Source organism: Euprymna scolopes, chromosome 26 (genome assembly GCF_053919585.1).
Source record: "Euprymna scolopes isolate OS-2025 chromosome 26, ASM5391958v1, whole genome shotgun sequence".
NCBI lineage: Eukaryota > Metazoa > Mollusca > Cephalopoda > Sepiida > Sepiolidae > Euprymna > Euprymna scolopes.
This window is the reverse complement of record NC_136507.1, coordinates 57,500,951-57,514,643: the sequence shown is the minus strand read 5'-3', so window position 1 is coordinate 57,514,643 and position 13,693 is coordinate 57,500,951. Positions and strand designations below refer to the sequence as shown.

The following is a 13,693-nucleotide window of genomic DNA, read 5'->3' as shown; positions in this document are numbered from 1 at the left end:
TACTATAATAAAAAAAAAAAAACATACCAAGAAACTTATAATTAACAAACAAATAAATAAATAAAATTAAGTAAATCACGTGACACAATGAACTACTTATTATGAACTACTAATTATGAATTGTGACAAAAGAAAAGTCTGGATGGAGATGTTTGTAAGAATTATGCGTCGACTCCACCACCACTACCCGTCCATCGAAGCTCTACTCTCTCTCTCTCTCTCTCTCTCTCTCTCTCTCTCTCTCTCTCTCTCTGCCTACCCCCACCCTCTTGCAATATCAAATATATATACATTCTTTTTTCCGGCTCGATGTTTCACATAAAAAATGTTTTCTTTGTTCTGGCAACTCTGAGCTCATTTTCCTGAAAAGTTAGTCATTTGGTCATCTCTTTTTGGGGAGAAAGCAGAATAAATCTTTACAGCACGATGGATACCTCTGCAGAAAAATGGAGAAATTTTAATCTTGAGGTACGTGTTCAGCACTTTTTTTTTTTTTTTTTTTTTTTTTAACTTTTTGGTTGATAGATTATTCAAGATTTCTCTAGAATAAAAATTTAAAAAACATTTAGTCAACAGGGCATTTTGCAGTACAGACAAGAAAACAAAAACGTGGTATGACAAATAAATGTTACCAAGGACAATATAGGTTACTCTTCTACCTATCTGGATAAGTTTTTTTGGTATTTTTTACGACCTGCCCCAGCGTAGCATATGCACACTCAACCACCCCATGTTAAGAACGGCTTTCGGAATAAACGCCCTCCCAACCTCCTCATGTTAAGAACGGCTTTCGAGGTTGGGGTGTTTATTCTGAAAGCCGTTCTTAACATAGTGAGGTTGGGGTGTTTATAATACACTGGAGAGTGGAGCACTGGAGCACTAGCACATCGTAAAAATTTTTGTGTGTGTGTGTGTTGTAACTTATTTTGAAGCGTTTATTGACTTTAAAACACAAGTAGTGCCGATTCTTAAATTAGACCAAAAAGTAATAGTAGAACATTACATTTTCGCACGATTGGCGACATTTATTGGGTGAGTTTCTGCCAATATTTTGCTTGATTTTCGATATTTAAGTGATTATTGAGATTCCCCAGGTGGCAGTTCAATGTCAGACGTTTTTTGGTTGTTTTAATTTAAGACTCGACAGTACTTGTATTTTAAGGTAAATTGGTAACATTTAGTTGTTATATGTTTTGTAACACGTTTTCGTTTTGTTGTCTGTACTGTAAAGTGCCGAGTCAACAATCTATAGATGAGGGAGAGAGAGAAAGAAAGAAAGGGAAGGCGAGATAGAGAACAGGAGGAGGAGCGGGAGGAGGTATATATTTGATAAACATTGGGATTTTGTTTACTCGTGGCTTGACCGACTGATAGCCGAATGGTTAGAATCGCTCTGACTGTCAGCTAGACGATCGAGTTTCCATTCTGGCGTTTGTCTGTCTAGTCACACTGAATACCTAGGAGTGTCAGAAGTCGACATTAACAAGAGGAGTGATTAATTAGATTCGCTATCTTTCGAAGCTGATGACAATGTGAATACTGTAGGCACCGCCAAAACTGGGGGTGGGGGGCAGGTCAGTTTTTTGACGGACCGTCTTTTTAAAAATCTACCAAAAATCAGGTAATTATCCGATCAATACGAAATTTTCAGCGATTATTAGGAGAAGAATGAACTTTATAACAGTGTACTTATTTTTCATAAACGATATTTATATATATATATTTTTTTGCTTACAACCCCCCCTTGTTTTGAAGTGGGAACAAATATGCTTAAAATAATCATCTGAAACTCAACAAAACATATTGTGTTGTTGTAAGGGACAGAATTATAGATTAAAAAAAAAAAAATTGTTTGCATACCTTATTTTGACGTCTAAATATCAGAACTTCGATTGTGTTTAATTATCCCGCTTTTGAGTTTTGAAGTGTGAAATTCGGTGAATATGTTAAGTAAAATAATTAATTTAAGTTAAGCAAAACAAAAAAAAATTTTTTTTAATATTTATACGAAAAAAGCCATTTTAAAATTTTTGATAAATAAATTAACAATTTTTTTTTAGCGAGCCGAATAATGCATGACCATTATTAAACAGGGCATGCCTTGAATAATCGATACAAAAAAAAAATTCGATAAATATTGTGCCCTTTGTGTTAAAAATAGCATCATTTTTTTCGATCTCGTTTGAAAACGTTTGCCGCCTTTCGACTACGGTGGACCAAACGCGCTGAAATAATTTTTTTTTATTCTGCTTTAAATTGCCCCCCCCCCCATTTTGGGGAGCCTGGCCCCCACACACATACACATTAAAAACCAAACTCATACAAATGGTCACCCATCTGGTACTGGCCAGCCTCAGCTTAATAATACATTGAAATTTTCGTCACTGAAAAATAAGTTTTTTTGGCCTGTTTGGTCTTCCATAGTTTTCTTCTTATCAAACGCAAAACGTAAACAGAGTCGATATAAACTCTAGATCGACGCGAGATATCTGGTTACCTATATTGTGGAAAAAAAAACTATTTAGAGGGTAAAGTAGATTACCCGGTGATAGCGTAAGCTCCGAGGGGTTGCAAAGGATGCCCTAAGCGACCCCCCCTACTGGGTCGAGTAACAAGTTTTGTAGTACGGCGAGCAGCGAGTAACTAATTTGTGCCAACCGTTCACCAGTAAGTCGTTAACAGAACTGGCGCTAGTCAGAGACACAATTCTTTTATAACAGAAGAATAGTGCCTCCCCCTACTCCTCCAAGTCTATAAGAGACTCGTTCTCTCAACCACTCAGATTAGAATTCCGCCCTCGAGGCCGGCGCCACCAAGTAAGCAATCTCCTTTTTTTATTTTTATTTTCTCACACACTCCCGACAAAAACGAGAAAAAAAAACAAAAGGTAGAAGAGAGAAAAGAAAAAGAAAAAGTTACATAAAAATGACAGACCACCAAAATACTTAATCAAAAAACAACTGTTAGTACAATATAGCAGTAGTCGATCAGTCCAGATATCAATCAAGCAGGCAGCAGGCTAGGTCTACCCCGTCGTTTTTTAAGGGGCGCACATTCTGGGCAATACCACTTTTGCCTGTTGGGAGGTTCTGAGTCGATACCGACACATCGGAAATGGTACCAATCGTCGCACGAGTCACACCCGATCATATTCTGATTCTGCTGCGGAGAGCTGCACAGGGGACACAACCAGACCTGCTCTTCAACACTAGGGGGTGAATCCAACGTCTCCCCTCCCTCCGCAACAGGAGGTCCTTCAGGAGTCCTAGAAAGCTCTAAGGGGTACAGATGTTTCAGGGAATGTACTTCCTCCAAGCCCTCCCCTTTTTGTACACGTGCTGCTCTAACGACACCATCATGGCCTGGAATCAGTTCAGTAATAGTTCCTAAGACCCAAAACGGTCTGGGTTTCAAAGGACTCTTAATCAGCACAACATCATCCTTCTGGAGGCGGGTTCTTGTACTGAGTCGGGATCGACCAGGAATCTTCCTTCCCAGCTCTAGCAGGTACTCCTCATACCATAGTTTGTGGAAATCTGTCAGACATTGGTCCCTAAGTTCCAAGGTTTGAATTAGCCTCTCCCTGCTGGGAGGCAACAAGGTTGTTCTATCCTCTCTATCCAGTCGTATCAATAGCCCGGGGCTCTGATTGGGCTTAAGGAACATATTAGGGGTAATTGGAGTAGCATTTTTGTCGGCTGACACCTGGTAAGTAAGAGGCCGGTTATTAACAGACCTCTGAATATCCGATAACACTGTCAGAAGGGTAAAGTAATCCAATCTACCCCTGCCAAGAATCTTAAATAGGCAATTCTTCATGGTCTTGATACATCGCTCCCATGTTCCTCCATACCAAGGAGAGAACAAGGGAATGGTTTTAAGTTTTAACTTACAAGGACCGTATTTTCTTTGATAGTCCGTAAAAAGAGAGAGACGATCGAAAATCTTTCCACTTCCTATAAACGTTTTCGCGTTGTCACTATAAAGGGTTTCGGGAACGCCATATCGGTTAGTAAATCGAACCAGTGCCTGGAAGAAAGAGGGTACGCTCATGTTGGGAACTACTTCAATGTGTATTGCTCTGATATTCAAACAAGTGAACAGGAGCAAGTACATTTTCGTATCTCGTTTCCCGTCACTCACCCAAAGATGGCCAGTAAAATCAATCCCAGTGTGTTGATAGGGGACTCTGAAATCGGTACGGTGGGACGGCAGGGCAGCAGCAGCATTCGGCGTCACTGGCGTTGAATTATAACGTTTACATCTGGCACAAACAGCCAGTACCTTATTCACAGCTTGTCGACCCTGCGGGACCCAATAACCGCTTCGCCTCAACTCCGCTAGAGTTGACCCAGTTCCAAGGTGGCAACACCTTTCATGACAATCTAAAATGATGAGTCTGGTAACAGGATGATGTTTCCCTATCAGAATGGGGTTTTTAACTTCATAACCAAAGTGGGAAGATTGGTTGATTCTTCCCCTAGATCGAATCAAACCGTCAGGGTCCAGAAAAAGATCCAGAGCACGAACCCTAACTGGCATGGGTTTACCACTCGGCTCCTTTAGGTACTCCACTTCCACGGGAAATTCTTGCCGTTGCACTGTCTTCATAAGGTAGATCGCTGCCTTAGAGTTGTAGTCCCATTGTCGATTAAATCGGATGGCTAGGAACTTAAACACCAAGGCAGTAACAGTCAGTAAACCAGAGAATGAGGAAAACCTCTGAAAAGGTATGGCCGAAGTGTACTCTTGATCATGGATCAAGGAACAATTTGCTGAACTGCAAGTCATTCGCTGGCATATCTCACTCAAACAGGGCATATCCTATCCTGGCCATTGAGATATTCCTTCGCATAGCCAGGAAGGGCCTGAACACCAAAATTCCATCTTGGATTGGAACTTTCTCAATGTTAATCCTCTTGTTAACAAATCCGCCGGGTTGAGTGTACTATCAACATATCTGAAGAGAGTCTTCAAGCCATAGCGAGACTCCAACTCCACTTTCATCTGCAGAATGTCTTTAAGTCTATTTTTTGCAAAAACATTTTTGCTAGCCATGTTTTGAGATAAAATCCAGGACAAGACCACCTGTGCATCCGTGGCTATACACAAATTCTCGGGAACAAATCCTTCACAATTGTCCAGGATTGTGGGGAGACACTTGAAGGCGAGGAAAACGGCCATTAGTTCCAACACAGGCAAAGTCTTGTCCTTCATAGGTGCCACCTTAGCTTTCGCAAATAATAAGGATGACCGACCATTTTGTACGATATACACGGCAAACCCATATGCTTCCTTGGACGCGTCGCAAAACAGGTACATATCTCCAGGTAGCCCTGCCATAAGCGCCTTGCGCAAAAAACGGAAATCACTCAACCCTGAAAGGTCCCTGGCTAGCTCTCTCCAATCGCTCAAGATCGCTGGCTGGAGTGGATCATCCCAACCTGCACCATTCTTCCACATGGACCTGATTAGCACTCTACTGCGGATAGTAACCGGGAGACATAGGGACAACGGATCGAAGACCTTAGCTGACTCTGAAAGAACACCTCTCTTAGTTGTCACGTCAGGATTGCACTTTACCGGAGCGACATACAACTCCTCCAAATGTGGGGAGTATCGGTAGCCCAGTACTCTCTCCCACTCCTCTTCATGGATACTTAGAGTACCATCCTCCTTCATCCTATTGCGGAGCGCCTGACTGTTTGAGTTGCATGACTGGATAATAAAGCCCCCTTCCAGCAACCGCTCTCTAACAAGGGAATACAATGTAGTAAGCTCACTCGCGTCTGCCACGGATGCCACAAGGTTATCCACATAAAACCGGTCCTCCATCATTCTGCGGCAAGCATCTTGAGGGTATTTTGCCGCATGTAATTTTAAGATGCACCCCAACACAAATGGGCTGGAAGTAAACCCGAATATCAAGGTGGTATAGCGGAAGCAGCGCAAACAATTTCCTTGTTTAAGAAAAAAGCAAAACCGGTTCCTATCCGCCTCCAGCTTAAGCCGAATCATTAGGAAGGCTCGGCGAATGTCTGCTAGTAGCACATAATTGTTGGCTCTAAAGGCCAGCAACAACTTTAAGATGTCCCCTGTTAAGTTAACGCCAGAATATGCTGCTTCGTTCAGCGATAATCCATCTCCTGTCTTCAAACTACAGTTGAACACTGGTCTTATCCTGGTAGTTGCCGTAGGGTCCGACTTGAAAACTGGTCTATGTGGTATCCACACATATTTGTCGAACTCCTGAGGGGAGACAAAAATCTCTTCAATTATACCGTCCTCCTGTTGCTGACGAAACACCTCCAAATATTCATCATATATTTTTCTTTTAGTCAAGTTTGCTGCTACCCGGTCTAAAACATGCAAGGAAGTTGCATGATTAGAGGGGACTCTGGCTAATCTATCGTGATGCCAGGGGAGCTCCACATAATAGCTTCCATCCCGAAGCTCTACCGTTTCCTCAAATCGCTTCATCTGAACTTTATCGTAATCAGAAAAGTCCTCCTGACTGGGAAGCCCCAGAGATTCCAACGTAAACATTTGTTCTAGTCCTCTTTGTACCATACTGTCAGGAAAGCACTCCGCCATGGGATCCAGGTATGTTGATTGTGTTTCAAGGACAAAACATAAATGTGATGAATCGACCTGGGGGGTATGTTCCATTACCGAATTAAACGAGAGGTGAGTAACCTCAGAGAGGGGCTTATCTTCCAAGAAAAAAGAGTCCACTGCTCCAAACGGGACCAATCCAGGCGGGGTTGCAAAGGCCCATCCATTCAAACACGGGATCAGCTTTAAGGAGTCCAGGTGTTCAATCAGGTCTAACCCAATTATTCCCTTGATCGGTATTAAATCCTTTCCGGTCTCAAACTGGCCGGCCAAAGCATATTTTGCATCCTGAAAGACACGCAATAGAGATTCCAGGTTGGCCACTCGAACCGACAAGTCCATACCATCGGCTACCAAGACAGGAGATGTCACTGTCCTTCCAGAACCCAAGTCAACTCCCAGGACTACCTCTGTGAACCCACGCTGACACTCACCTAGAAAGGTAGACAATCTCAGCTGACAATTGACACCAAGGGTTTCGATTGGGCACAAAGTTCTCAGTACATCTGCCGCCAGATATGTCCGCCCGCTACCCGTGTCCAGTAGGCAATTCACTGACACTGTCTTTGGTCCACAAGAGAATGTAACTGAGAGAATGGGTGGCAACGTGCGGGAATACCCGGTTGAAGTTGCATTGTTCACATCCACATGAAAAGAAGGAGTAATAGCGTTCCCCCTACCAAACTTTTGAGACGTATTCTGTCTTACTGTTGATGTAACTGCAGTGGAGACACCGCCCTTAATCTGCAATCTCTTTATTGCTTCTCCAGTTAGTCTCAATATGGAGGACAAAGGTGGCACCCGTCTATTTGTTAGCGCTATTATCTCGCCTTTCAGTTCGAGAGGAAATTTCCTAAACAGAATCTTAGCCATCAGTCTGGCTCCGCCAGAATCGTCCACAGAAAAGTCACACGAAAAGGAATTCCCCAGCTCTTCCAACAGCGATGCCGTCCTGGAAACGAAGTCCCCCAGCTCAAAAAGGGCTCCACCTTTCTTTGGTACATAGTCCAGAATATCCTGGAATATTTGGTCAATGATTTCATCCAGGTCCAGATACTCCCTCTTCAGTATAGCCATGGCTTGCTGGTAATTGGTGTCAGTGCAACTCAGGTGATTTACCATCCTCAAGGCTCTGTCTGAGAGTGAACACTTCAAGAAGTTCAACCTCTCGGCATCATTGGCCATGCCGATCACGCAGTTCTCAAACCTAGTCAAGAAGTTTCTGAAACTCATGCGGTCGGACTCCATTTCCTGTCCGCTAAATGTAGGCCCTGTGATCTGTATACGTGGGGGTTTAACAATGAAGGAAGAACCTCTCCCGGTAGTTGCAGAAGCCCTTGAGAACTCAAAGGCAGATTCTGAGTAAGGGCTGGGCTCTGGCTGTCGGTATGCTTGATCCAAATCGCCCAAGTCTTCATAATAATCCTTTAGTTGAGGCAGCCAAGCACCCTCAATCTCGGCAGGTGTACTCTCATCAAAGGAGCCTAACTCCAGCTGTGTGATACAAGTCTCTAACTCGACAATGAATTGTTGAATCTCCGTCCTTAAGAATGAGTACGCCGATGGCCTAACTCCATCACGACACATCTTCAGTCGTCCCTGAATCTTCTGAGTCAATGACTCCCTTCTGCGTAGGAGCTGCTCTTTCGTGACGTTCATGACAGTAGTTAACCGACGAAAGAGTAAGCAGCAAATCCTTTGCAAGTTGTGGAAAAAAAAACTATTTAGAGGGTAAAGTAGATTACCCGGTGATAGCGTAAGCTCCGAGGGGTTGCAAAGGATGCCCTAAGCGACCCCCCCTACTGGGTCGAGTAACAAGTTTTGTAGTACGGCGAGCAGCGAGTAACTAATTTGTGCCAACCGTTCACCAGTAAGTCGTTAACAGAACTGGCGCTAGTCAGAGACACAATTCTTTTATAACAGAAGAATAGTGCCTCCCCCTACTCCTCCAAGTCTATAAGAGACTCGTTCTCTCAACCACTCAGATTAGAATTCCGCCCTCGAGGCCGGCGCCACCAAGTAAGCAATCTCCTTTTTTTATTTTTATTTTCTCACAATATGAATAAGTGGAATTATTTGAAATTCAGGTACTTATATTATAATATTTTTGCATATTCTCTTAGAAAATCATCCTAAATCTTAGTTAGACAATAAATAAATAAATTAATTATTTCAAAAACCTTTGTTTTTTTTTAAATATTTAAGTACGTTTTTTGTGCAAGACAAAAAATGTCAATTGTTAACTTTTTGGGAAAATTTAACATTTAAAATTTAATTAAAAATAGTAGAAAAAGTTTTACATTATTCTGTTTTCTATATGATAAAATTCAGGGTTTTATCTTTCTGGAAAAAAAAGTTACTCAGAAATAATGGATTTTAATAAATGTAATTTAGTTTTTAAAAAACAACAACAACTTGATTTTGCGGCCATTTTTGGCGGTGCCTAGAATACTGTAATTTAAACCCTATTTTTTTTTTTCAATAAAAGGAGCAAAGACCAAACTTTAAAATAATAAAATGTTTTATCGAAAAATATACAATATTTTTTTTAATCGATGTTCTTTAAAAAAGATTTCACGAAATTCAACGAATTTTAACTTAATCTAAATATAATAAATATATATAAATTCAAAAAAATCTCTTACCTGTATAAAATACTAATCAATGGATGCTTCCATTCTTCATTTATGTGAATTTGTGCATATTTATATTTTATATTCCATGTATTTTTTTTAAATAAAAGAATGTTTTTAAGCAACCATTTGAAAAGACCGCCATTATGTAAGCATTAACCGGTGTTAGCAAGCCGGTGTTTCTTGTCTATCTTCTTGTTTTGAAATACGGATGGATAAAATTGCTATAAAACGTAAAAACAACATATACGCGTGAACCGGCAAGTCTTGTACGTTGATATGGGTCGCCGTACTTGAAAATGATCGCATTTTACTTAGTTTTTGCCTAAAAAAAAAAAAAAAACACTCGACGAATTTTCGATTTTTTTTCTTTTCTCAAATAAATACATGAGTTTTTGAATTAATATATTTTATTTCTTCTTTATGGAGGGATTTTTTTTTTTTAATATCTAAAAAAAAAACGGATTGACTGAAATAGAAAAAATTGGCGTAATTGTACGAAATTTTCTGGACAATATAACAAGATTAGAAGGTTTCACTTTAAAAAAACAAAAAAAAAATTCAACGTGTTTTTTAAAACAAGGTTTTATACTGTGGACTTTACATGTAAATTTGCAAATAACTATTCTTTTTTGTTGTTGTTGTTTTAAATTAGCTTATTTTATTTATTGATCGTTTATTTTCAATTTATGATACATACATTTGAGGTGAGAAAATTAATTATTTTCATTTTAATGGACATTTCAAAATGGGGGGGGGATTTAAAAGAAAAACGCTTGTCTAGAATATTATATTCGATTTATTGGAAAGAGCATAAAATTTCACATTGAACCTGAAAATATCGTAAAAATTGAACCAATAGAAAAATTTTGATAGATTTTTAAAGTTTAAAAATTGAAAAAAAATTGAACTCGTAAAATTTAATTCATTTCATTACGTAAAAAAAATGACTGCATGAACACGCGCAGGTACTTTGTAAACACTGTTTTTTTTTTTTAAATAAAAAATAATATTTCTATTATTTTTTAAACAACTTTAATAGTTTATTTTGGAAGTATATTCCATAAAGAAAATAAACAACCCACTTTAAAAGGATAAATTACGAGTTTTTTATATTTTATTCGCAGTTTTGTGTTAGGAGAGTCAAAAATTCCCCCAAAATTCTGACACACCTACTGAAGAGCTGTGTATTAATTTGTATAAAAGGTAAATTTTTAGTTTACTGACCCCTCGGCATTCACCTTTAATTTGTCGACTTTTACAATTTTTCCGGTACGCTGATGACGATTATCGCATTTATATTTTGCGCAAACACGCAGTTATCCGTATTTGAAGACATTCAGTATCCAACGTAATCTCTATTATTTTTAATGGAGGACATCTTGTTTTCCAATAACGAAAAAACGCAACAAAAAAAGGCTAAATATGCCATATGTAACTGGAATCACGGCCACCGAGAGTAAGAAGAAGGCCTGTTAACTGAAAAATGTCTGCAGGCAATGTAGGTAAGATTTGTTAGACTGTTAGTACTATATGAGAATTATTTGAAAAATAGCAATAAAACATTTTTTAAAAAGAAAAAGGAACACAGTTCGATTAATACTGAAACTGAACTTTATTCAATATAAAATACTAGCGGGGTGTACCCAGCGTGGCCCGGGTGTTTGTAGGTGTGTGTTTGTTGGGGGGGGGGGGTATCAAAGCAAACCTGTTTAAAAAAAAACGTTGGCTGGGTGCGGGTGTTTGGAGGTATAAAAGAAAAAAGTTTTAGTAGGAAAGTAGGCTTGAACCCAGAACCTTTGACGTAGAGATGGAAGCGAAAAAAAAAAAAAAAAAAAAAAAAAAAAAAAAAAAAAAAAAAAAAAAAAAAAAAAAAAAAAAAAAAAAAAAAAACTGGGACCTAGCCATCTCGGCCACAAGAGCAGAGGAATGAAAAACCTCTTAATTTAACGTTTATAAAATGAAATTAACAGGTGCGAGAATCTTAAGTCCGTGATGTTTGACCTTGAAACATGACGCGGCTGCAAGCCAAATTTCGCTTGTTTTATACTGAAAAACGAAAGATACACGGGACGCTCTAAAAATCTGGGGAAAAAAATAGCGTGTTAAAGTCGGGCAAATTAAATAGACAGGCGACCCCCATTCGTAACTCACAGATATTATCATTACGACGTGATATAAAGTTTTAAAAAGGAATGAGTCGAGCGAAAAGTCGAGCGAAAAAAGCCTTTTACAGACATACACAAAAGCGAACATACATACATACATACATACATACATACATACATACACACATTTTCGCTTTTATGTATGTAGAAGAAGAAGATAAATATTATCTATGTAAAATTAAGTAATTTTAAAGTAATATACAATTTGATACTGATAAAACTGAATTATGAATCACTTATAATGAATTAGGGAACAAACAAACATTAAACAAATATTTTTTTGGCCTTTGGAACAAGATTACAGTGTAGTATCTACTTTGATGCTACATTTTACCTTTTCTGTCCTCGGTCGGTGGAGGAGAAATCTTTAATGACTAAGATTATTTTTGTTCCTATCCAGAGTGCCCCTTATTGGGAAGCTGGATTTTGCCCATAAAATTATATGTTGAAATATTTAAATAACTATTACTTTACAGAAATTATATTTAAAGTTTTGGTTTTCTGTTCTTCTATGTCCATTTTTCCCCCATTTTTCATCAAAATGTGTAGCGTATTAGTTGTCTCACAGACCATCATCAGTGATCACTCACTGACAGTAAACTGTGGTGTTCTCTGGAGACCAAGTGACAACAAGTCTCCCCAGATTTCCCATGTTCTCCACCTCTTAGCCACTTGTGCAGATGATTGCATGTTATCGCAACAGCTGTTTTCACTGCTTTCTCGTTTTTTTTTTTTGTTTTTTTATTTTTACATGGTAGTCACCACTTATCAAGGCACTCGGGGATAAGGGTTATTGCATGTACGGTACTCAATGGGATAATATTGTAGTAATCATTAGTATTGGAGATTTGATAAAGTGCCTTACTTAAGGAGGCGGTTTATCAGGAATTTGTTTATGTTAGACTTGAAGGAATCCAAGTTGTAGTCAGGTTGGAAATGTGCAAACAGAAGAGAGTTCCACAGGCGTGCACTTCTAAGAAAGAATCTTTGTTCATGGAATCTACGTTTTTATTTAGGCACAGATAAAGAATGGGGAAAATTATTGACAGTGGTTTCAGGTAGACGGGTGTTTATCGTGAAAGATTGGTGAGGGGGGATCAGAGATTGGAGCTCAGACGAGCACTTGCCATGGAAATAACGATAAAACAAAGACAGGCTCGCAACGTCTCTTCTGTGGGAGAGAGATTGCAGGGAAAAGAAAAGGGCATTCCCCCACTAAGCCACAAAGTCTATTTTGTACTCTGTAAAGGCAGGATAAGCTCTTTTTAGCAGCTCCTACCCATATGGGGTAGCAATACTCCATCCTTGGACGTACTTGGCTTTTATATAGATAGAGAATTGCATCAGCAGTGAGATATCTTCTGAAACGGTAGAAGGATCCTACCATTTTTCCAGCGACCTGTGCAACAGACTTGATGAACATGTTCCACTTCAGGTCAGGAGTAAAGATCAATCCCAGAAGCTTATCAAAATATGGAACCTCCCCTAGACGAGAGCCATTCATTTCAATTGATGCCAGATGGGGATCAGTGTTGATGATGTAAAGATAGGAGCTTGGTTTTAGATGCATTAAAAGTAACCAGCCACCTCTTCTCCCTACTGTACCATGCGCTCAAGATCAGAGGAGAGAGAATCAGAGAAAACTTTGTATCATTTACAGCCTTTGATGTGTTGCCATAGATGGTCGTGTCATTAGCATAGATGTCAACGAAAGATTTAAGTATGTGTTTTGGGAATTCATTAATGTAGATCAGGAAGAGAGTTGGGCCCAGGATGGACCCTTGGGGGACTCCAGCATTAATACTGCAGGCCTCTGATTTCTGCCCATCAACCACTACTCTTATGAACCTATCAGAGAGAAATGATTTATTACTTGAGAAAACATTTCCAGTTATACCGTAGCTGGAAATCTTGTGAAGTAGGCCTTTATGCTATACCTTATTGAAGGCCTTTGATATGTCAAGATCAATTGCCTTAGAAAGGAAGCCTTTATCGAAAGATTCACTAATCCTTTATTTAATATGGATTCCAGCAACTTACTCATGACACACAGGAGACTTATTGGTCTGTACTGAGAAGGAGATGACCGATCACCTGAGTTCTTAAATACAGGGCATACTGATGAGGTTCTCCAGGGTGTTGGAAAGCACTTCTCCTTAAGGCAACGCTTAAACAGTTTTGTAAGTATGGGGGCAAGTTCTGGTTGAAGCTTTTTCAACACTATAATTGGAATGCCGTCAGGGCCAGTTGCTTTACTGGAATCAAGGTTCTTGATTA

At 39.3% G+C, this 13,693-nt stretch overlaps 1 protein-coding gene across 1 annotated transcript in view; it reads left to right on the top strand.

Annotated features, from left to right (window-relative positions):
* Positions 1-260: 260 nt before the first annotated feature.
* LOC145248082 (kynurenine formamidase-like) overlaps positions 261-13,693 on the top strand; it is a 108,806-nt gene continuing 95,373 nt past the window's right edge. The window contains exon 1 of the mRNA XM_080109860.1: positions 261-468. Within this exon, the coding sequence (XP_079965986.1) occupies positions 427-468 (42 nt within the window). The 5' untranslated portion in view covers positions 261-426. The remainder of the gene's footprint in view (positions 469-13,693) is intronic.